Source organism: Otolemur garnettii, unplaced genomic scaffold (genome assembly GCF_000181295.1).
Source record: "Otolemur garnettii isolate 467f Iridium unplaced genomic scaffold, OtoGar3 scaffold00009, whole genome shotgun sequence".
NCBI lineage: Eukaryota > Metazoa > Chordata > Mammalia > Primates > Galagidae > Otolemur > Otolemur garnettii.
This window is the reverse complement of record NW_003852404.1, coordinates 20683205-20709618: the sequence shown is the minus strand read 5'-3', so window position 1 is coordinate 20709618 and position 26414 is coordinate 20683205. Positions and strand designations below refer to the sequence as shown.

General features: G+C 34.6%; 1 protein-coding gene across 4 annotated transcripts in view; it reads right to left on the bottom strand.

The window, feature by feature from the left end:
- The window catches only part of LIPI (lipase I), a 60112-nt gene that overhangs the window by 10429 nt on the left and 23269 nt on the right, over positions 1 to 26414 (bottom strand). For 2 of the 4 annotated variants that reach the window (XM_003783914.2, XM_012801507.1), the window contains 4 exons: positions 25101 to 25268; positions 23373 to 23477; positions 8911 to 9022; positions 5731 to 5907 (listed from right to left, as the gene is read on the bottom strand). In XM_003783914.2, the coding sequence (XP_003783962.1) occupies positions 5731 to 5907; positions 8911 to 9022; positions 23373 to 23477; positions 25101 to 25268 (562 nt within the window). The remainder of the gene's footprint in view (positions 1 to 5730; positions 5908 to 8910; positions 9023 to 23372; positions 23478 to 25100; positions 25269 to 26414) is intronic. The other 2 variants (XM_003783915.2, XM_003783916.1) reach the window with 2 other exon arrangements.

Sequence of the window (26414 nt, the reverse complement as noted above, 5' to 3'; positions counted from 1 at the left end):
AAGTTAAGATAAATTAAGTAAAGCATTTATGCTAAAGCCACAAAATTATGATATTAGTATGCATTTATTTTTATCAAGTTCTCTTTTATGAGAAAATTAATTTCATTAATTTCCCTAATTATGTAATACACATATATTTATTACATTTGGGAAAAAATGGAGTCATTAACCATTAATGAGTCATAACTCATTAAAAATTAAATCATTAAAATCGTGATCATCTTGCTGTTATACTTGTTGCCTAATGTTACAAATTGTAGATATTCTACAATCAATGTACTAATTACTCCATTATTGAACAGTTCTTTATAACTTTTCAGGATTATAAGTAAAACTATGCACAAATTTCTTACAGAAATACGTATGTGCATTTCTAGCATTTCCTTTTATCTACCTGATAAACATCTGCAGGTCACTTATCATACGCCAGACAATATTTTTATATCCCTTATAAATTTTACATTATTTAATCTTCTTAACAAGTCAACAAAGTGGACTGTTCCTATTTTCGTCTTACAGATGAGGAAAATGAGGCACAGAAATAATTACTCAATTCATCTGAAGTTAGTAATTAGTTGAACTGAAATTTAAACTGGGAAATTCTGGCTTCAGAGAGGATGCTCTTTAACATTACTTTACATTGGGCGGCGCCTGTGGCTCAGTGAGTAGGGCGCCGGCCCCATACACCGAGGGTGGCCGGTTCAAACCCGGCCCCGGCCAAACTACAAGAAAAAAGTATCTGGGCATTGTGGCAGGCACCGGTAGTCACAGATACTCGGGAGGCTGAGGCAAGAGAATCACCTAAGCCCAAGAGCTGGAGGTTGCTGTAAGCAGTGTGACGCTGCTACAGCACTCTACCAAGGGCGAGAAAGTGAGGCTCTGTCTCAAAAAAAAAAAGGGGGGGGGGCATTACTTTACACTGCATCTCCAAAGCTGAAATTCTGCACATGATCCTAGCCAAAAGACTGAGAAGCAATTCTGAAGTATCAATTCTAGAAGAGCATAGAAGTACTAATTTGGGAGTTCTTAGTATATGTTATTAACTTTTTTCCACAGTATTTATGCAAGTTTACCTATCTTCCATCAGTGAAACAGGACGGCAATTTCAGTAGAGCTTCAACAATAAATATTGTTGTTTTTTTTTCCAATTTGAGAAGAGATACTTTATGTCTTATCTAAAATATATCTAGTTTAATTTATTTAAATGCTATTCAGATAGAAAATACTAAAATACATTTATTAATCATTTGTTCCTTTAATTTTTTAATTGTTCCTTGCCAGTGTATTTATTTCTGCATTTATTCATTCAACAACTATTCACTCCTGGTACCTAATATGTACCAGGCACAGATGAAGGCACTTGAAGTATCTCTTTAAACAAAGTAGATAAAATCAATGCTCTCAAGGCGCTTCCATTCTCCCTGGACAGAGATAAACAATAAACTGCAAACAGTAACTGTAGAATACAGCAAAGAAAATGAGTCCTAAAAGAAAAAGAGGACACAGCCAGGGCAAAGGCTATAAGGTACATTTTGCCTGATGTGTTCAAAGATCACCAAGGAGACCTATGAGGACAGAGCACACTGGGTAAGTGTAGTGGAGGGGAGTAAGGTCAGAGGTTTGGGGTAATGGAGGAACAGGCAAGATCATGTGGGGTTTTATGGGTCTCATAAATCATTGCAAGCTCCTTTGATTTTATTGGGACTATGGGGGCATTTGTGGGGTTTGAGCAGGGGTATGACATGGCCTAACCCATCTTTCAAAGGGGCACTCTGGACACCAATGAGAATAAGTGATAGGACACAGAGCTGAAAGCAAGAGAACAGCTAAGAGTGTTAAAAAGATTCAAGCAGAGATGATACAACCCAGTGGGCTTGTAGCACTAGAGGTGACAAAGAGTTGTTCAATTCTGGAAACGTTCAGAAGTTAAGGACAAAGGGATTTTATAAAATGGACGTCAAGTAAGAGAAAAAGACCAGTCTATGATGAACCTAGGTTTTTCAGCTTAAGCAAATGGAAGGATGGTTTTTATTCCATGTTTCAACTGGAATGTGTTCTTTTACATTTTTTGAAAAGTATTTACATAAAAATAATTTAAGCCATTCTAAAGCGTATGTATTACAGATGTTTTCCCAGTTTATTTTTGTTAATGATATTTGTGACAACTTATTTTTTCATAGTTTTTTTTTTTTTTTTTTTTTTTTTTAAGAGATGGGGTCTTGCTCTGTCACCAAGGCTAGAATGCAATGGCTCCATCTTAGCTCACTGCAACCTTGAGCTTCTGGGATCAAGCATTCCTCCTGCCTCAGCATCCTGAGTAGCTAGGACTACAGGGGCACATCACCATGCCCAAATAACCTGTGTGTGTGTGTGTGTGTAGAGATGGAGTTGCCCAGATTGGTCTCAAACTCCTGGCCTCAAGCAGTCCTTCTGCCTCAGCCTCCCATCAGCAAGTAAGCCACCACTCTTAGCCTTAATTTTTACATTTTATGCAGGCAAACTCATGAGCATTTTCATTTAGATTTTCTGTCTGGATTTCGTTATTGTGCAAATATTAACATTTTTCTGATTTCCATCTTTTTTGTTTGCTAGTTTACAGTTAATACCTTACTATATTTAAGACCAATTTTGACACATGTCATTTAAAACATCACACTCTTTTCACTTGTTAAACATTTATTCTACTGTTGTTATTTGAAATGCTAATTTTCCATTTATTCTATTAAACCATATTTACATTCTTTTTCAGTACAAAATATTTTTAGTTATTGATGTTTGGGAATATACTTGACTATTTCATAGTTAAAGTCGTAAACATTGCCCTCATTCTTCCAACTTCTCTTGGCTTACCTTAGTATTTGTAATTCCAGATCAAGTAAGAAGAGCCAAGTGATAGCTCCCTTTGATTTTGACTGGAATCATGCTAAATGTGTAACTGCATTTAATAAGAACTGCCATTGCTACAACATTGAATCTTCCACTCCATGAAAATTTATTTGAATATTTGCAGTTTTCTTTTCCATCAAATTTGAAAAACAGCACTTCTAAAAATGGATCCAATTGTGAATTCTTTTAGTTCGTGGAGTCTGAGGTCATCCTTTCCATTTGAGATCAGTACCTTTTCCTCAGTTGAAGAGTATTTTTCCTTTTATGAAATCTGCAGTTAGTTCTTCTGTTGTTCTTCCCTTCAGTGACATCAGGCATCCACATTCTGCATTTCAGTTGTTTCTGCCCTTTTATATTACTTGATCTCTGCTATTACTTATATCTCATCATTCTATAGGGCATTATAAAGTATTTTTACATTAATGATCAAATACATTCTTGTTTTTTTGAAATGTTGATACAAAAGCTAATGCCGTCTTTGTCTTCTTAAACTCAGCCAACTCCCTGTTACCTGCAATCTGTCGTCTCATTATATCTCACTCCCCACCCGTTCTTTCATGGACTTCTATTTCCTTAAATATCATCAAAAATATTGAGCACTACTTTATGTAACTTCCTTCTAATTCCTTTAATACATCTTCTAAAAGTTCAACCTTATTTCTGAATCTTGATTGTTATATCTGTCTTCTTGTGTTGCTGATACAGAATTTGTCTCCATTTTCTTGATAGGTTTTTTTCTTGTCCAATTCTGCTTAAAGGATGAAAAGACTATCTGCCATGGCCTTTGTCCACACACACAAAGTTAGATTATCCTTGGTTTCTTTCACTGTCTACTACATACATGGGATCAATTCCTCTTTCTCATCTTGAGCTTGTGTATTGTTTTATAGGCAAGTACTCTAGCTAAATCTATGGTATCTGGCCAAGATTTACATTGTATACTGCTTCTGGATGGAGGAGGAAATTCTTTGTTTCTCTTTTCATTTATGATGCCCTAAGGAGAAAACTTTATTCCTCTATAATATTTCTCTATGACTCTTTTAGAATTAATTTACAGAAAAAGAGTATACAGAGCTTGACTTCTCTGCTCATATTCACCATCTTTATGCTCAGAAAAGTATTAATATGGCAGATTCAGGAAATATGATGGTGCAATAACCCTGGCCTCTTCAGAGTCTAGCTTTGTAGGAATACAAATGTAATTTCAATTGTTATATTTAGAGAAGTATTTACATATTTAAAATAATAGATGCAGAGATCATTTGGAGATTTAGAATCTGACAACTCTAGTCCTTCGAGGCATGAACTCTTCCTGTCCCCATGTACTTTGGTAGAGAAAGATTTTACGAATGTTCTTGATGAAAATGTCCACATATTTTGGTACTTTGTAAGTATTTTGATCAAAGGAAAAGGTCAATAAAGTTACCCTATATTTTTGACATTATAATTACATTTTATTGAATTTGGATAACTAAGCATTATCAGGCCAAAAGATGACTTCGATTTCAACAAATTTTTCCAACTCTCCTCTGTTTATACAGAGCTCATCTCAATGCACATTTTTCTCATTTATTATTTTTATTTTTCACAAATTTTTATGTAGTCTGGTCAACATTTGTAGGAAAGGAATTGGAAAATCAAATATACAACTACAGTACCATAAAGAGAAATAAGGAAGAGGCTTGGCAGTCAAAGAAGAGAGAGATTTCTAGTGATGTACAAACTCGTTTTCATTTATCAGCTGATGGTCACTGTTGGAACAATTTATATATAAAAAGTGACAGATGACCAGCATAGGAAAGAGATTTGTAACAGGTCTTTATGATTTCACAGAGATGGAACAGGAATTTTTCTATGGCAAACATGAATATAAATATCATGAACACAAGGCTAGTGGAAAAATTCTATGATTGTGAGGACATGGAACCAAGAACAGCACGTTAAATGGGCTGGGAAGAAAACTGCTAGAGACTATTATCCTCAAGGAAATGGTGCTCAAACAGCTAGAATGGTAGCAAACTTTAATAGAATTGGAGACAGCTGTGATATAACTGACAAACCAAGACGCTTAACTGTATACATGTATAAGGTCAGACAATTAAGTTCACAACTCATCCTCATATCACTACGGCCACCTTCGAAGAACTCCTCTTGGGAAGCTATGAACCTATGCCTTGATGCCAGTCCTTTCAAAGCACTTCTTCTGGAATACGTTAGAGAACTTAATTATCCAACCATGTAAAAATAAGGAATAAAGAGTCAACTTCTCCACATGCTGATACCATATATAACCCAGAGCTTCCCTCCTGCAAGTATATTCATTAGACCAAATCTCTAATGATCTATTGGGTCTTAGGGTCAACAGATGAAGATGTTTTTTGCTTTATTTCTCTTTCCAATGAAGTTGGGAGAAAACAAAGATCATTGGAAGTCATGATGACTTTGTCTTCGGTGCTCATGTGTTTCAATTTGGAGTTTTTAGGCATTGGTTCTTATGTAAAGGATTGTGTAAAAGACTCTCAACTTCTCTGTGAATAAGTACGTACGCATAAGTAATTACTGGCAAACTTGAAGGCAGAGATCTTTTGTACTTACTTTGTCTTTGTTGTGCCTTATGAAATGATTTTGTGTGTATATTTTGCTTAAGTAATATCACATCAAAAAAAATTTTATCTTAACCCCCCAAAATTAATTTTATACCTTTTGATAATCTTTTATGTAAAATATAGTATGCAATACACAATAAATATATTTGAATACATAAATTCTTAAGCCATTACTTAACATATGCCTATTTTCAACTTTAAAAGATAATATATTGAAATCAAAACTTAGTTTTCTTACCTTTCTGGATATGTAAGTGATTTTAACATGAGACTCTGGATCCTGTATTTGCATGTGGGACACTGCAACTTTGAGCTCTGGTAATATGTCAACCCAATTCTTGAAATATTTATAACATCATTTAAAAATTGAGCAAGAATCTTGACTTCTTGAAGTTTATAAAATGGTTGGTTCTTCCTAAACAGAAAATGTCAAATACTCAGCATATTAATAATTTGGAACATAATTTAGTTCTGATATCATTATAATCCTAAATAGGCAGGATATGAAGAACAGTAACTTAGGGATATGGTCAAACAAAATATTTGTTGAAGAATTAATTAAAATAACTTAAGCTGTAATTTGTAACATAGTAAAATAATTGACAATAAATTCATTTCTCCATAGAAATATTTTGAAAATGCTTTTTGAGAGAAAAAGTGAGATATCTTGTCTTTCTGAGAAGAAAACTAGATTGCACATTGACCTAAGATTAGAGCAGTAACTTGGTATAATTTTATACCCATCAATAACTATTACAGTTCCTTGAATATACAAGGTGCTCAGTTGATTTGCGCCACTTTATCAAATATTTTGACTTAAAGAATATATATAAAAGTCTTATATTCAGCATAAAAAGGGTATTATTTAATAAGTATAATTTTCTGAGCATTATCAATGTAATAAGGCTTTTCATACGTAACCTCATTTAAGTATCTCAATGAGTAAGATTTTTATTAGAAACTATAAACATTCTCATCCTGCAGATGAGAAAACCAGGCATCAGAGTTTGCATTACAGAGTTGGGATATAAATGCAGACACATCAGCACACCTCGAACCTCTGCTCAGTTCCTCCTTTCTATGTGCCAGAAGCGTGAGTCCCAGAAGCATTCATGTCAGCTGGGTTTGCCTGACCCCAAACAGAGCTCTACCCACCTTCCTGCGTGTTCTCTCATTAGCTAAGTCTACGGAGGAAGGAGTGGAAAGGAGAAGGAGGAGAAAAAGGAAGAGAGGATAGGAAAGAAGAGAAAGGAAAAAGTTTTTTAAAAACCTGTTGAAATAAGTTCCTCTATTTAAGTAACAACAACTTAATCAAAGGTGACAATCACACAGAGAACAGCTGGAGTGCAACCAGGGGGCACACAGCTCTGCCTGCCATCTCCTATTTGTCCCTGCATTCATCTTCTTTTGATTCCTCAAAGTAGCTAGACCCCCCCCAAATGATATGGTCATACCCCTCAAGGTCCATCTCTGCTCAACCCTGGCAGTATTATAACCTCCTCTTTCACAGAATATAATGCCCTTGGGCATATCTCTATTTCTTACCAAGGGGTTATCTAAAATTTTCAAGGATATTTCAGATTCAACACAGACAGATAGGAGCACATTATTTCACCCCACAATCTCATATCTACGTCAATGGTTTGAATTATCAACAAAATAAGTTTGCTCTGACGCCAACTCTCTGCCTCTAGCTGAGGCCTGTCTGCTGAATCCCTTCCAGAAACCCACCCCTGTTATTCACGATGTCCATTTGGATATTTCAAGGATGCCTGAAGCTCAAGATGTTTACATCTAAATGAATCATCTTCCTCCACATTCTCCCCCCACTAAAAAACCAAACAACAACAACAACAACAAAATAACCTGCAAGGAAACTTACACATTTTCTTACTACTGTCAATTGCCCAGGCCACACAGCTAGGATTCGTGCTTCATTGCAACCTTCCCCATCCAAGTATCACCAATTCCTACTGACTTTACCTTTGCAATACGGAATCTTCTTTCAATTTCCCCCTCAATTTTCCATCTGTAATGCAAATCCTCTAACCCGTATCCCATCTAGCCTAAGTGTGTATCAGGCGCTACCATCTAGGTTTTTGTAAGTATAGTCTATAATGGTCACTAATGATGAAATCTCCTAAGGAGAGAATTCTCAGAGCACACCCCCACTGACAAGTGAAGCATGTCTGTAGTACCATGTGACAGTAAAGGCATTAGCAAGGCTTTTGCGACAAATCCCACGACATGTGCATATATGCCCATATTTTATATTCCTCTATGAACAATGTGCCAAGTCAGTTATCTGAATAAAATGAATCACTATTCTAAGGTGTTCCACATACAATATGATGATTGTAAATTAAATCAAGACTCCCAGACACCTGAACAACTGCTCGGCGCCTGGACTTTGTGTGCTACTCCTGAACGTAAGTACTTTCCTATTTCCATGCTTTGAAAGTATTCCTCTTATACTATGACTCCATTATCTCATTTCAAAGGTTTCCTTGCTTTTCCTTTGTGTTCCCCAAATACAATAAGTGGCCATACAGTAAAAAACATATTACTAAGAAGTGAAATTAGTCATTGGACTCATTCAGTATTTTGAGACGTCCTTAAGAATAAAACACTATTTATTTCAGTTTGGGTCCCTATCATTTTGTGAAATGCCTGAATAAGTTTGGTACTAAAACATGTGCTGAATAAGTGAATTAATTCAAAAGCTAACAAAGCATGTTGTTGATAAGAATAAATAATAGAACGTGTGTATATATACATGCATATATAAATTTTGAGTAATTGAAATTAATAAACTATTATAGAATAACATTATTTAACAGATTTTGTGTTCAAAACTAGGTAAAAAACGGCTTAAAATTTCTTTAATACAGTATAAGTCTCAATGAAAGTGAAGAATTTTGATTGATTTTCTGGTTTAAAAGTGTTATTTTCTTCTCTTTGGATGACTGAAGAAGGAGAAAAGGGGAAAAGAAGAAGAAAATTGGTATTCTTTCATTACCAGTGCTATCCAATCATCAAATTATCTGCAGTGTATTTATTAACTTTAAGAAAATTGAATTTATGGAATTTAATATTAAAATATGTTTATCTGAAACTTTTGAAAATTTTGCCTGACTTGTAACCCAGCATGTTTTTGTCAAGGATGAACATGGCATTGCCTGATGGAATGATCCACATGTTACTTCAGTACACAGGTCCTCAATATTTTTGCCATCATGAACTTGCATAGTTGGTATTGTGCTCTGTAGAATAAAAGAACTAGAGTGCAGAATATAAAGTCCTTTTAATATTTAACATGTTAAAACTCCCTGGATGAATATTTAAACTCTTTGTACTCCTGCTGAACTGGAAACTCAAGAAAGCAAACATTGAATTGAAAATGCTAAAATGTACTTACTCATAGAGCCTTGGTTCTTCAGTTCTTCCAAACTGGTTTAATAATTTAAATGAAATATAGCCATCTTTCATAGTTTCATCCAGAACAATTACACTGAGAACATAATAGTAGGCTACAAAACAAAAATGTAATATACAATCATATTCTGTTTTAAATTTTGTTTTGTGTTGGTATACATGCAGATATGTGTACACATGTGCATATTATATGTAACCTAGGCCCAAGTTATATATGCAACTAATATCACTGACAGTCATTTATTTGGTAAATAGATGACATATTTTACCTCATGTTTGTCAACTTTGACTAGAATTAAAAGTGAAAAATATAAAGGCCTGCCAGTCGGTCATAGGCATGGGAAGAGTTGACCAAATAGCCTGTAAATGCTAATTGGCCTGCAAACCAAAAATATTCAGTATTTTGGTCAATAAAGCAACATTTCTTTTTCAGTAGCACATCTAAGGTAAATATGATGAAGTTGCATAATTATCTGATGAATAGTAGTATCCAAATTTTCTTGGAAAACGTAATTCCCAATTTCACTGGCTGTTCAGGAATAAGGATGAAATTAAATATTTTCATATAAGGTTAGCTCATAATAGTTCTTATTCAGATTGCCCTTACTAAAATTTATTGTAGTATGTCTTTTAGAGTCAAGGATGCTGTACTCATCCCTATAGTCAATATTGTGAGGGCTAAACAGAAAGTTTTGACTCTGAGTCATCCCAAATCTCATGTAACCCCTCCTAGAAGAAAATGTGTATATGTTATATTAAACTGAACATGGAATGCATGAATTTTCCTGTGAGAAATACACATATGAAAATTGTTCATGCTAGTTGTTAAATGTTGCTACTAATAGTCAAGAATAACCTAATGTCTTATGCTTAATACTCAGCTCAATTTCTTATACAAAAGTTATAAAGGAACACTGCTTACTTCTGAGTAATTTCCCAGCTTCTGACAAAGTGTTTTGGTTCACCTCTCCCATTCATACCTGCTCAAATGACTTCAAGCAGCATGACATACAAGGACTGACAAATTTGCAAACATGACACCATGCACTTACATTGGCAGCACTGTACAAACAACTCAGTAAGGTTTCATAACATTGGTATATCAATGTCTCATAGCTGTGTTCAGCTGTGTGAGGGTGTTTTGCTGAGTAGGATTCATTACTGTTGTTGCCTGTTTTTGTATGCCATCACAAGAATGATAGAGCTTGAATTAGAGCAAGGAATAAACATAAAAATTTTATTAAACTTTGCAAGAGTGGAAGTTATATCAGAGATATGTTAGTCCAAGTTTATAGGGGCAATTCCATGAAGAAAATGACAGTGTACAAATGGATTAAACATTTTTCTAAGGGGAAAGAAAACATTGATAAAGAGAGGTCAGAGTGGCCAGTAACAAGCAGAACTGACAAAAACATTGCAAAATTGTTGAATTGTGCATAAAAATCATTGGCTGATTGAGAAGCATAGAAGTAAACATCAATAGAGAAACAGTTAGCAAAACCTTAACTAAAAATCTTGGCATGAGAAAGGTGTGTGGAAAAGTGGTTCTCAAGTTGTTCACCAAAAGAACAAAAGTAAAGGACAAAGTTTGCCAGGACCTTTTGGAAAGCCAAGACAATGTTTGGGGCTCAGTTATCACTGGTGATGAACACGGGGGTACCAATATGACCTTGAAACAAAGTGAAAATGGAAGTCAGTCAATTTTTCACAACCAAAACTGTTCTGTCAGTCCAATCAAGAGTCAAAATAATGTTGCTATTTTTTTTTATTAAATCATAACACTAATGATGTGTAAATTAATGCAGTAATGGGATACAATGTGCTGGTTTTATATACAACTTGAAATATTTTCATCAAACTGGTTAACATAGCCTTCATGGAATTTTCTTAGTTATTGTGTTAAGACATTTATATTCTACATTTAGTAAGTTTCACATGTACCCTTGTAAGATGCACCATAGGTGTGGTCCCACCAACTACCCTCCCTCCACCCATCCCGCCTCCTCCCCTCCCCTCCCTTTCCCCATATTCTTGAGCTATAATTGGGGTATAGCTTTCATATAAAAGCTATAAATTAGTTTCATAGTAGGGCTGAGTACATTGGATACTTTTTCTTCCATTCTTGAGATACTTTGCTAAGAAGAATATGTTCCAGCTCCATCCATGTAAGGCTGCATAATATTCCATAGTGTACATATAGCACAATTTATTGATCCATTTGTGGGTTGACGGGCTCTTGGGCTTCTTCCATGACTTAGCAATTATGATTTGGGCTGCAATAAACATTCTGGTACAAGTATCTTTGTTATAGTGTGATTTTTGGTCTTCTAGATATATACCTAGTAGAGGAATTGTAGGATCAAATGGTAGGTCTATTTTTAGTTCTCTAAGTGTTCTCCAAACATCTTTCCAAAAGGAACATATTAGTTTGCATTCCCACCAGCAGTGTAGAAGTGTTCCCTTTCTCCACATCCATGCCAACATCTCTGGTTTTGGGATTTTGTGATATGGGCTAATCTTACTGGAGTTAGATGATATCTCAAAGTAGTTATGATTTCCATTTTTCTGATGATTTAGGATGATGAGCATTTATTCATATGTCTGTAGGCTGTGTGACTGTCTTCTTTAGAGAAGTTTCTCTTCATGTCCCTTGCCCACCCTGAGATGGGATCACTTGTTCTTTTCTTCCTAATATATTTATGTTCTCTGTGGATTCTGGTTATTAAACCTTTGTCGGAGACATAACCTGCAAATATCTTCTCCCATTCTGAGGGTTATCTGCTTGCTTTACTTACTGTGTTCTTGGCTGTGCAGAGACTTTTTAAAACATTTGATCAGGTCCCAGTGCTGTATTTTTGATGCTGCTTCAATTGCCTGGGGCATCCTCCTCATAAAATATTCATCCAGATCGGTTTCTTCAAGAGTTTTCCCTGCACTTTCTTCTAGTATTTTTATAATTTCATGTGAGTTTAAATCTCTAATTCAGTGAAAGTCTGTCTTAGTTAATGGTGAAAGGAGTGGGTCCAATTTCAGTCTTCTACAGGTTGCCAGCCAGTCTGCCCAGCACCATTTGTTAAACCATTTGTTGTTTTGGTCATTTGCTATTTTTTTTTTTTGTATCAAGGGATTGTTCATTATAAATTTGTACCAATTGGACAGACAATTAACCACGGTTATTATTTGGAAGCACTGAAAAGGATGCATGGAAAAGTTAGAAGAAAATGACCTGAACTTTTTGCCAACATCTTATAGCTTTGGGTCACTACAATGCACCAACTTACATGGCACTAACTGTGGGGGAGAGTTTAGCCAGTAAAAAAAATAACTGTATTGGAATGCTACACTCCACTCACCTGATCTGGCCCGCAGTGAATTTTTTGTTTACCTGAAGATAAAGGAAATATTGGAAGAAAGGCATTTTGATGACATTTAAGACATCAAGGTTAATATGAAATAGCTTTAATGACTATTACAGAAAGAGTTCCAAAATAGCTTTGAAGGGTGAAATTAAAGTAGAAATTAAAGTCAAGGCTGTCAGGACTGATGCCTACTTCCTTGGGATCTGAGAACTGGTGATAGCATGGAAAGGAGGCTGAAGTGTCCACCTCCATGCAGAAACATAGTGCTAAGTGACAGAGCTGAAATGGACATATCTGCCCAGGGCCAGGGGCCTTAATTCCAGGTGTCATTATTCACAGAAATAAGAACTATAAAAATGTTTCCTGCTGCTTGTGTGGGCCTTAGGTGGAAATAAACAAATGAATGTTCCCTGAGACTAAATAAAAGTTCAGATAATATGGAATTAAAAACTATACTAATTCATATGATAAGGGACCCCTAAACATTTTCATTAAAATATAAGAAATCTAACTTGCTATGAAGGGAGAATTTTGAAGAACTGACTGCAGAGAGCTTTCTATGTTAAAAGAAGACATGAGTCACTATTCTGAAATAGCATAAACTTTTTTCATTAATTTTAATGCATACTTAGATAGATGATTTAGAGTAGAAAATAATGATGAAGCAAAATAAATAAGTAAATAAATTCAATCCGAATAAAATATATTTTTTCTAGGAATAAAACAATATTTTTAAAATTCTGAGCTTAATTAACTCTCAGCACAGAATTCTGTCTTAGTTATATTTTCATTCCTGAGGAATGGAAATATAAAAATATTTTAAGAAAATTAAAAGTAGACTGAGAGAAACTGCTAATGAAGTCACTGGCAGGGCATATTTTAGCAAGAATGCAAGTACACTACAGCTATCATTTAATAAAAACAGCTATCATTTAATTAAAAAAAACTCAAAAAGAAAAAGGAATTAAACCTAGAAAAAAGAGGGGAGAAGGAAAAGGGACAGGGCAAAGTATAGAAAACTGAAATTGGAGGGACAACTCCAAATTCTGGTGTGGATGGAGAAAAAATATATTACTCATATATTGTTAATGGATATGTAAAATATTACAATCACTCTGGGAAATCATTTGGCAGGTTCTTAAAAAAATGACCAGTATTTTCACTCTTAGGCATTTAGCTCAAAGAAATAAAGATGACTTACATAAAAATGTATAGAAGAATGTAACAGCTTCATTCATAATAGTAAAAACTAGAAACAACCAACATATTCTTCAATAGATGAAAAGTTCTCTTCAGAAAAATATTAAAAATCTGAATTTTAATGAAATCTGAAAAAGATTAATGGCCAACCTCTTTCAAGATAAGTTTTTAAGAGTAGAACATGGAGGTGAAATTATACCATCACATAATAATATGTGTAACTACAACAGGCAAAGGATGTGTTATCATCTCCATATTTATGAGTATAGATGTAAGACAGAACAAAACTGCCCAGAAAATAAATAGCTCTCTTGTGTGAGTTACATGTGTGTGTATACTGTTACATAACATAACATGATACACTTATTTATATATAGTATATTAAAAGGGCTTAACAATATCCACAAAATAAATTAAAAGAGCCAAGATTATCCAACATAATATGTATAGTAATAAAAGATATACTATCAATGGTTATTTTTCTTATAATTTTAAATAAAATTAGGCTTGGTGATAATGAGGATATAAGTTAATATATCCCATTACTGGTATTGAATTTAATTTTATTAAAAAATTGACACCAAGTGCCAATTTAATTTTTTCAAAGTTACATTTCTAGGAACTTACTCCCAAACAATTATTTAAAATTCCTCAAATTACATAATAGTCTATCTGATAAAACATTATTAATATTGAAAAACTGAAAAACAAATAAATAAGATATTGCATATATGGATTTTTAGACATTAAAATTACATTTTTAATAATACAATGATAGTATTATAAATTTCATACATTATTAAGTCATTTTAATTGAAAATGTTACAAATATTTGTTCCATACGTCATACCTTTTTACTTATGTAAATATAATTATAGAAAATAATGCATATTACATAGATAAAAATAGAAGACATTTCACAAACATATTTAACAGGCTTATTTCTGAAAAAGAAAAGAAAACTGAAGCAAATAAATTTAAGTATTTGATATAATGGTAATATTTATAATTAATACTGATGGTAAATGGAAATAAAATACTACAGAAAGTAATGTTGAAGACAGAAAAGAAGAAAAAAGATCAAAGTCTCTAAGAGGCCAATTATTGCTGTGACAGAATTTGACAAATTAATCTGTGAGGAATGATGCAGTTCAAGTATAAAGCAAAAAAGAAGCAAGTCACCAGGAAAGTATAATACTCCTGAAGCTTCAGGCATCTAAAACCACACCCTCAAAATATCTAAAGCCAACATCTAAACAGGGTGACTGCCTGCTAAAATAAAAGAGTGAGACGAGGCCCAAATTTTGACAGAATAGACAAAATATCCAGGATGTAACTGAAAATTACCCCTTGTACCAAGAACAACAAGAGTAACAAAACCTAAAACATTGTTCAGCAAAGGCAATCCACCGACACAGCACAGAAATGAATTAGGTGCCAGGATTATATGACAAAGATATTTAAGGAGACATCACAGAAATGCTTTAAACTCAGTCACTATGTTTCTTTAAAAAAAAAAAAAAAAAGAAAAGAAAAAAATAGCAATTATAAAAGAAAAATACAGATTTACAGAAATAAAAAACATGTAACAGACACAAAATTCACTGTATATGCTCAATATCCTACTCAGTAGAGATGACAAAGGAGGAAATCAGTGAACTTGAAGCCAAATCGATCTGTCACTCCATCTGAATGACAGAGAGAAAATAGATGAAAACAATAAATGGACAAAGCTTCATGAACCTGAGGGACTACACTAAAAGATGTAAAATTTGTTGCCTTAATTTGATCAGATCCCAGTAATGTATTTTTGGTATTACTTCAATTGCTCTGGGGATCTTCCTCAAAAAGTTTTCTCCCAGACCAATTTCTTCAAGTCATTCACCTGCACTCTTTCCAAGAATCTTTATGGTTTCATGTTTTAGGTTTAAGTCTTTTTCTATGAAACCTACTTATATTTACTCACATTTTCTTGTAAAAAATAGAACACAACTATAGCCCAGGATGATGGAGAAAAGTGGAGTGGGAGGGGAGAAAGGGGAGGTTTGACAGAGGGCGGGTAAAAGGCAGAATCACATCCATGGAACATATGACAAGGGTACAAGTCAAATCTGTGAAATGTAGAACACAGATGTTTTGACACAATAATCAAGTAAAGGAGGTGAAAGCTATGTTGATTGGTTTAATGTTATCACATTAGATTGTATAAAAAAATCAGCACATTGTACCCCACATGTGCATGAATGTATCCAAGATCTGTGTGTATTTGACTTAATAAAAAAAATTGTTGCATTAAAATGTCAGAAAGAGAAAAATATGTAGGGCTAAGAGAAAACCCAAAGAAATGACGGCTGAAAACTTTCTAAATTTAATGGAATAACACAAGATTCAAAAGGTTGAGTGAACCTCGGATAAGATATACCCCCATAAATCCTCACCAAGACACACCACAATGAAACTGAAAAACTAAAAGCAAATAAAAATCTGGAAAGCAGATAGAGAGGAACGACCCATTATCTTCAAGGAAACAGAATTTGGTTTGCAAAGGATTTCTAAACAGAAGCCTTGGACTCCAAAAGAAGGTGGCACACCTTTCAGGTGTTCCAAGGAAGAAAAACTATCAACTTCCAATCTTATACACAACAAAAGCATCATTTGAGAATAAAGAGGAAAGGAAGACATTCCCAGACAAAGGAAAACTAAAGGAAAATCTCACTAGTAGACCTATACTTGAAGACCGTCAGAAGCAATTTCTTCAAACAGAAAGGAATTGATGAAGCAAATTATCTTGGATCATCCAAAACAAAGAAGTGACATGGGACAAGAAGGAACAGGACTACATCCAATAGATCATCCTATTCCTCATTAATTACATAAATCTCATTTTTTGATTGAAACAAAAATTATCACACAATCTGATATTCAAGACAATGATATTTAAAAGTGAGGAATACATATACAAGGAACCTAAATGGAAATTGGGTTTCTACATTTCACTTAGAGTGGTAAAATATTAATACCAGACCAGACCTTGATAATTCACATATACATATCATAATTGTGGTAGACCTCCTCAAATATTTCCATGTGTCCAAATACATCCAAATATATTTCTGGACACTATGAGCATGTTATCTTAATTCACAAATAAGAATTAAGATTGTAAATATAAGTAAGGTTGTTAATTAGTTGCCCTTAAAATATGAAGATTACCCTGGATTATCCAGGTGGGATCAATGTAAGCACAAGTAGACTTAAGAAGACAGAAGAGTGATTTAGACAAAGAGCTGTGATATAGAAGAAGGGCTAAAAGGTTGCCAGGAGAACACACCACCCGCCATCATGGAAGAAGAGGCCACAGTCCAGGGAGTGTGGACCAACTCCTGAAGTTGGAAAAGGAAAAAATTAGATGCTGTCTTGGAGCCTCAGAAGGAAATGCAATACAGCTGATACCTTGTCAGGAGTACGCTGACACCTTTGTCAGACTTCTGGCCTACGGAAATGTAAGATAATAAATGTGTGTTGCTTTAAGCCACCATATTGTAGTAACTTGTCAGGATAGTAAGAGAAAATGACTATAGATTTTGGTATGAAGAATGAAGCGACGCCGTAACAAACACATAAAAAAGGGAAAGTGGGTTTTAAATTGGCAATGAAAACAATTGGAAGAATTTTGAGGAGCATAACATAAAAACTAGATTGCCTTGAACACACGGTTAGTAGAAATGTGAACGCTGACAACCCCGGGAGCGAGGCGTCAGGAGGAGGGACATGAGGAACACGGCGGAGAAAAGACGCAGCGCAAGCGGCCGTGGGCAGCAATGAGAAGACTCGTGCTGTGGATACGGATGTGAAGAGCGCGGCTGGGACTCCTCAGAAGGAAACGAGAAACACGTTACTGAAAACTGGAAGAAAAAGAATCCTTGCTAGGTAGTGGCACACAGCTTAGAGGAACTGTGGCTTGCAATTATGTGCAAAACAGAAATTGTAGATGAAGATGTAGCTGAGGGAATTTCTAAGCAAGCAAAAGGTTGAAAATGAGTCCCAGGTTTTTCTTGGTACTCAGAGTGAATTGTGAGCGGAAGAACAGAAATCCTTTAACAGAGAAAACGTACATTGTCGGGGTCCCTTCGTGGTGACCACTGGTCAGGGCCCGGACTTACCAGGTCTTAGGCCCCAGCTTATCTAGCTGGGTTCCAGACAGGACTGCGGTGCTGTTATCTTACTCAAGAACAATCACTCTTTGGTACCTGAGGGCTGTTCGCTTCAGCAGAAGGGAGAGAGAGAGAGAGGTAGTCTTTGAGGGAGTAAAACAGTCTTAGAAGTATAGATCTTTAGCAGTCTACAGCAGAGCTTGGTAACCTTCAGCAGAGGTGCCCTGCTGGCATTCTGCAAGCAGGAGAAGCAACAGAGCCGGAGTAGGCAGGTCCGTGATGGAATGTGCAGGCCCCTGACTGCCTGCTCCTCCAGCCTAATATAGAGCTGATCGCATGACTCTTAACACCACAGGTGTAGAGACTGCTATAATGCTCTCATCTCACGAGCTCACAGGCTTGTTAAGAGAGCTAAATCCCTCCCCAGGCCCTTTTCACAAAGGTGTTCCTTTCTCCAGCTACAGCTGTTACTTATAACTCTCACCCCTCCTAGCCATAGGCTATACCGGCTGCTACAGTACATAGAAAAGGATCCTAACTTAATAATTTGGTAAATCCTAAACTAGCAAGTTTACAAATAGATGCTAAAACTAAGAGATTGACCATCAGGAAATTGTTCTGTGGAGAAAAAGCTGAGAATGTGGCCAGATAATCTTTCCTTGGAAAAATAAAAAAAGGCTGAGTAGTGACCCAAAAGGCTCTTTAAAAATATTAAGAGACAGAGGTGGTGCCTGTGGCTCAAGGAGAAGGGTGCCGGCCCCATATACCAGGGGTAGTGGGTTCTAGCTACCCCTGGTATATGGGGCCAAAACTACTTAAGTGACAAATAGATTGTCTTTGCCATTTTAGCAGAAAGCAAAAATAGAGGCAGTGTTGTCTAAAAAAGATATATGGAGAGCCTTCTTATCTAATAGGGTGAATTTCTGTGACCAACTCACAGATTATTGAGGTTTTGGAAAATATTACAGCAGCACAAATTCTGCCAGTTCAGACCAAGAGGAACAGAAAGAGTATGAAATGAAAGAACAGGAAACAGGTCGATAAAACTACCCGGATGCAAACATATATTACCATTGTACCATTTGTACCTTTACAAAAGAAGAAGGAAGATAACGCTGAGACACCGAAACGTGGAGATGCGAATCCAGGGAGCAGAGCCATGAAACACGGGATTATTATCAGGCCTTGAATCCAAGTAAGATTTGCCTGAGTAGATTTTAAAATTATTTGCAACTGATGACTATTTTTATTCCTTTTATTAACCTTTTAAGTGAAAATGTCCATAATTGATATCTTATGCCTGTCCCATTATCATATTTGGGAAGTAAGTAATTTGATTCTTGAGTTTCACAGATTCATAGATGGAGACAAATTTTAACTCAGGATTGATGATAGCCAGAACTTTAACCAAATCTGATTTAGGTGAATTAAGCCATGACATTTGGAACTTTTTGTCTGTTGAGTTTCCAGAAGATAATTTTCTGGTAGCATTTGTTTTAGAAGATTGTTTACACATGAAGTAAATCAACTTTTCTTCAAATATAATTAAACTCCAGAGACTTTTCTTATTCCCTAATGTATTTTTGAGTTGATGCTGTATTAAGCTGATGACCTCTGAGGCCAATAAAATCTCATTGTCATAGATATTTTTTTTTGTATGTGTGTGTGCATATATATATATATATATAGTATATAAATATATATGCACTGTGTATAAACATATATATTACACTATAATACTGTATAACACATGTAACATATTTTCCAAATACAATTATAAGTAACATTTAACCTAATAAAAGCAGAATATACATGTGTTTTAGTACCTAGGAAGTATTCACCTAAAAAGACAAATCCTGTCTTATTTTAAAAACCTCAATAAATTTAATAGAATTGAAATTATATAGACTTTGTTCTCTAATTATAATGAAATCAAACTAGAAATCTTAACAGAAAGACAACAGGAAAATCTCCAAATAGTGGAAATTAAACAACATATACATGTAAATAATCTATGGCCAAAGGGATATTCTCAACAAAATACAAATAAGAGAATGCAAGTGAAAATACAATATATCAAAAACTGTAAAATACAGATAAAACATATCAGAGAGGGAAATTTCTACTATACAACACTCAGTTTGAAAAGATGACTTATCTTAAACCAGCAACTTAAGTTCCTGTCTCAAAAAAATTGAGGGGCGGCTGCATTGGCTCAAAGGAGTAGGGCACCGACCCCCTGTACCGGAGGTGGCAGGTTCAAACCCAGCCCGGGCCAAAAGCTGCAAAAAAAAAAAAAAAAAGAGAGAAAGAAAAACAAAATAATTCCAAAAAAATGAAAACAGAAAGGAGACACACACAGAGAGTAATATATATATATATATTCTCTGTATATGTACATATGTATACATATATACATATGAATATATGTATACACATATATATGTCTACAACATACACATACACAGCAAAAATTCATGAAATTTGATAAAGGAAGACTATTAAAAAATCAAACAAAAAGTTAGTTCTTGATCAAAAGAGCAATAATAATGTGAGAAACAATTTCATCCAGCTAGACAGACAAAAAGTGAAAAAAAAGTCACAAATCACTGTCAAAAATGAAATAGAACTCATTCCTACAGATCTTGCAATCATAACAAAGATAATAAGGAAATAGTACAAACAACTCAGTACTTATATGTATAAGAAACAGACCAAGTCCTTGAAAATCACAGACTACAGAAACTCAGCCAAGATGAAATAGATTAGTCCTAAAACCATTAAAGAAATTAACAGGAAGCATTTAGACCCAAATGGTTTCACTGGAAAACTCTTCCAAACATTTGAAGAATCAACACCAATTTTGCACGATCTATTCCAGCATCTTTATCTTTTACGATAAAGAAGGGAAGATTGCCAACTCGTTTTATGAGGTTGTGTACTCTTGTGTGAACACTCTATCATTTCATGCCAAACAAAGAAAAGATGATGCAAAAAGTAATGCTGCCAACACATATCTCTCAGTAACTTACACACAAAAAAATTCTTAATAAAATAGTGACAAACCAAATTCAATGATGTATAAAAAGTATGCAGTATGACCAGTCCATTAATGTAATCCGTCATATCAACACACTAAAAATTGAAACCATATAACAGTATCACTGATGCATGCAAGGCATATGGCTAAATCCAACACACATTTAGAAGGAAAGGTTCTTAGCAAGTTTGTAACAGAGAGCAAATTAACTCACTTTTAGGAAGTATCTAATAGAAGCTTATAGGTAATATCACCCTTAAGAGTGATAGACTAAGGCAATGTTGTTGCTCTTAGCCCTCTTATTCAACATAAGGCCTGGAAATTGTAGCTATGACAATTAGTCAAGAAGAAGAAATTACAACCACCCAGATCAGAGCAGAGGAAATAAAAGCATTTCTATATACAGATGACATCATTGCTTACATGGAAAACTTCAATAGTTCCATTTTTAAAATTCCTCAAAACAAAAAAGGATTTCAGCAAGGTCCCTGGAATCAAATTCAATACACAAATTTCAATCCCATTTACGTATACTGACAATGAACATTGATACACCCTTTAAAACTAATTGCCTGGAAAAGGAGTACTTGATATACAAGGAACAAAAGCTGTGCAGGGTCTATATGTGACGATTACAAAATACTAGTGAAAGAAATCAATAAATCAAAGAATCAGAGTAAATGGAAAGACATATGTTTGTGAATTAGAGACAGCATAGCAAAGATATCAATGCTCCCCAAATTAATCCATAGGTTTGATTTAAATCCTATCAAACATCAACCCAGTTTTTATCGACATAGACAATTTTATTTTAAAATTTATATTGAAAGGCATACACACTGGAAAATCCAAAATGAACCTCAATCTAAGCCTTATATATATAACAATCTTTCAGAAAAAAGAAATCTTCAGGACTACGGGTTTAACAAAGATTTCTCCAACTTGACATCTAAAGCATGTTAATTAAAAGGAAATAATAGTTACTTCTCATCAAAACTAAACATCATTGATCTGCAAAGAGTTTTGTGAAAAGGATGAAAAACAAGTTACAGAATGTGAGAAAATAGTTACAGACCAAAATCTAACAAAATTGAATCTTGAGTTTTCAAAATTCAACAGTTAAAAAAAAAATCGGGCGGCACCTGTGGCTCAAAGGAGTAGAGCACCAGCCCCATATGCCGGAGGTGGCAGGTTCAAAATCAGTCCCAGCCAAAAACTGGGGGAGAAAAAAAAAAAAACCACTTGGAAAATGGCCAACATACAGGAACACACCTTTCACTAGAAGAAATATTCAATACACTCAGCTATCAGGTAAATGCTGGTTAAAATCACAGTGAAGTCCAAACATGTACCCATCAGAACCGATCAGATTTAAAACATAATGACAACAACAAATGCTAGGAAGGAATCATAGGGATCACTTCTACTTTAGGGAAATGTGAAATGATATAGCTACTTAAAAAAATAAAATCTTGTCATTTTTTAAAGCTAAATGTGCAATTGCATTCCTGGGCCTTTATGGCAGAGAAATAAGAACACATTCACACAAAAACTTGGACACAATATTCACCACAGCTCTATTTGTAATAGCCAAAAGCTAACTCCCAGATGCTCTTGAACAAAAGAATGGATAAATGGGTCCTTATACATAAACACACCCGCACCAATGTGGGGGGAAATCAGATTAGGATGGTGGATTCTATCCTAATGTCAATATCCTGCTAGTGGTGTTATTCTTTCCTGCAGCAGTGCAGCAAAACTGCTACCCTTGTAGCGTTTTGTATAATGTATAACTGTATACAGTAGACACAGTATCTGTATAATGTAGACATAGTATCTTTCTGCATGGGAAAGATACTGTATAATGTATAATGTAGACACAGTATAATGTAGACACAGTATCTTTCTGCATGGGGATCTAAAATAAACTGAGTAAAAAATATACCTTGAAACATGGACAGGCCCAACTCTGTATTATATGACACATCACTGATGTTTTAAAAACAATATCTTGAAATTGACAGTTACAATGACTACAAAACATTAACAGTCACTGACCTGAAACATGTTATAATCTGTTTTAAATATTTATCCCCAAGTATCATGGCGAATGAGAGTGGCTTGAAATTTCTCTCATAAGATTATCCATAAAATTGAATTAACTTTTATTTACAAACAACTTTCAGCTTTTCATCTCTTAACAGAATAATGTTGCGTTCTTTAATACTTTTTCATAAATCTGATAATTTAATACATTTCTATGAGATTCTCTCTTGTTCGACCAGTTTTCTCCCCTTGTCTGACTCTAAATGCTTTGAAAGGATGATTACTTACTTGCCCTTTTTGGACTGTTATAGTTTCAGTTCCCAAGTACATCTTAAGAGTGTAGATAGAGGCCGTAGGCTTCTTAACATGTCACATGCTGAGATAACTCTAGGAGTATCAGGAATAATCATAGAAATAGGGGAGAGAGGCCTTAACTGCTTCTTTGAAAAAATATCACCCGAATATCTGAAACTTCTTCCCGAAAAAATCAAGTCAGTGGAATTTGTCCCATTGGCTCAAACAAATTTTAAATTTTCCTGAAAATGTGAGATGGAATTTTAGTGGTGCAAAGAATATTTTGAATAAAACATCAATAAACATCAAAAGCTCATCATGTGTTCATCTATTAAAAATGATAGCAACTTACTACAGAATGGATATGTGCCACTAGTATCCAAAAACACGGTGGTCCTCGGGGCTGCTCTTTCCATCCTTCCTTTTAAAACATCTTTTAGGAGCTCAGCTTGATAACCTTGGATTTGAGAAATGAAACATGGAAATTTGGACTTTCCTTTAGTATCACAGAGAAATATTAGATCACCAAAGTAACTAAAGGATCAATGCATATAATTATCACCGTAATTGTCACGGATTTTTATAACTTTTATAACTTTAAAGGCATTTTTTTCAAATGATACATCATTCTATTCATAATAGTTATAATAATAACTCTTAATTTTAGGATTTGCTAACAAATCTGCTCCCTAAAAACCTTATCAGAGTTTAACATGCTCCAGATGACTGTAGTTCACTTACAGCAGCTTTTACTGTTATATTTTAATTTCACAATTTTATTTGTAATTCTTTTTTACATTCAACATAGTAATTTGATTGTATAAAATTTAAACTGCAATTTAGCTCCAGGAAGACAGTCCCCAATTCTCCTAAACCTATGTATGTACAGATATGGCATGCATCTATACACATTATATACACTATATATATTAATACAAAGAGTTTATACACTTTCTATTGTGTACATAATATATATCACATGTGTACATTAAATATGCTTTCCATATATAGTTCAGGTGTTTCCTGTATTTTTTTCCCACATTGCAACATTTAAATTTGGGATCTGAATGTAGTAGAAAGAATACTGAATTCATAATTTAAAGATTTAACTCTAGTTCTCACAAATACCCTGAAGCAATCCATCTTTCCACTCTTGTTCACAATTTTACCATGATATTAAACAAAAAAAGATGGAACCAGGAAAGCAATCTATAACATAATGTCTAAAGAAAAGTAATCCTACATAATGCTGTCTGAACAGGAGAGGTCTGTGAACAATACATACAAATTTGGCAAAGCCTGCGGAGTGCATGCACCTCCTAGCTATGCTCCATGTGCATTAGCTCACCAGAGAAAACAGAGCACAGGAGGTTTAATTTCCCACTTGCAATCGCTACCTATTCCTTCAGCCCCTTTGTCCTTGGAAGGATTTCTAGAAGATCCTGCTTTGATACTGAGATGTCTACACACTCATGACCTGCTTAAGTCTGGTAATTTCTTTGAAAAGTCCTGAACGATGGGCTCTGAGATTCTAGTCCTAGCATTCTATTTTTCTGTGGATTCTTTCTCATGTATAATTTCCTATTGGCAGGCTTTAGCTATCAGAAGCTACAATTCTTAACTGCTCTTACCAAGCTTTATTGATTTAAAAGGTGTAAACCATGTATGATCCATGTCTACTTGGCTAACTACGGTTCACACCTCTTCACTTGCTTCTAAGACTTTCCATTAAAAAAAAAAAAAAAAAAAAAAAAACTTGGAAAACAGAAAACTAGTTGGATGATAGTTAGATCCTTTGTGTATCAAGAACAGGGCTCACCACAAGGCCACCACATTTGCCCACTATATTGAGCATAGAAAGGCTGTTGGCCAAGTTCATTTCCTTAAATATCTGAAGTTATTTAGGAGACAAGAAAATATTTATTCTGGTTGTACCATATATTCACAGATAATTTTTTCCATAAAATGTTGACATATTAACAAGTAAATATAAAGCGTAGTTTAGCTTCCATCAGAAACTACAAACACAATGTTATTCAATTTCAAAAAGAATTAGCATAATTACAACCATGTCTCTTACCTAGCCAAGGACAAGAATTTTCCTTAAAGCTGTCACAGGCCACACATAAACTAGTCTTGTAATCTTTGTACGAATGACAAGGAAACGAAATAAAATTGCAGTTTGTTTCCAAAGATGCCATGAACAAATAAACTGCTCTCTGGTGGTCACATTTAATATATTGAAGTCCTAAGAATAAAAAAATGAGAAAACAACCTATAAATATATGAAGCCAAGTTCAAATAAATTAGAGAAAAATTATACATTAAATTCTCCTAAGCACTGAGTACCTTATGAATGTTAAAGTGTTGACTACAATACACAGTTTTATCTTGAGCCACTAAACAAATAGTATCATCAAAACTTTAGTTTAGTATGCTCTCTTTGTGTGATATTTATAATAAAATTTCTAATGGTTAACACAACTGAAATTTTAAATGTCAATAATTTAAAAAGCTCTACAGTCACACTGTATTATACTTAAGAATTATGATACACATCTTTCCCTCCTAATCCTTCACCTTTAATATTTCCACTCAATGTTAGAGATGATTATGAAACCAGGTGACATTAAAATTTTATAACCTCCTTTTCCTTTTGCAACCTCTCACATCCTCCTCCCTTTGACCAAACTTCTCTAGCTACAGTGGCCTTGGTCATGTGTCACTTGACCAGTTGCCACTGTGAACCTAAGAATATATATATTCTTTTTTTTTTTTTTTTGACTGAGATTCCACTACTTGGTTTTGTGTACTCCTCTTTCAGTCAGGTTTGAGTGCCTTTTCTCTGAAGATGTTCCAGGTGAGTGGCATTTTTTTTTATTATTAAATGATAGCTGTACACATTAATGCAAACATGGGGTACAGTGTAGTGTTTTCATATACAATTTGAAACATTTTCATCAAACTGGTTAACCTAGACTTTGTGTCATTTACTTAGATATTGTGTTAAAACATTTATACTCTAGTTCTAGAAAAGTTCACTTGTACCCTTGTTAGACAGACCATATAGGTGATCTTTCCAGTCACCCTCCCACCACCCATCCGCCCTTCTCCCCTCCCTTCCCCTACCCACTTCCCATATTCTTAGGCTAGAATTAAGTTGTATTTTTCATTTGAGAACTATAAATTAGTTTCATAATAGGGCTGGGTACATTGGATACTTTTGCTTCCATTCTTGTAATACTTTGCTAAGAAGAACATTTTCCAGTTCCATCCATGTAAACATGAAGGAGGCAAAGTCTCCATCTTTCTTTAGGGCTGCATGGTATTCCATGGTGTACATATACCACATTTGTTGATCCATTCGTGGATCAATGGGCACTTGGGCTTCTTC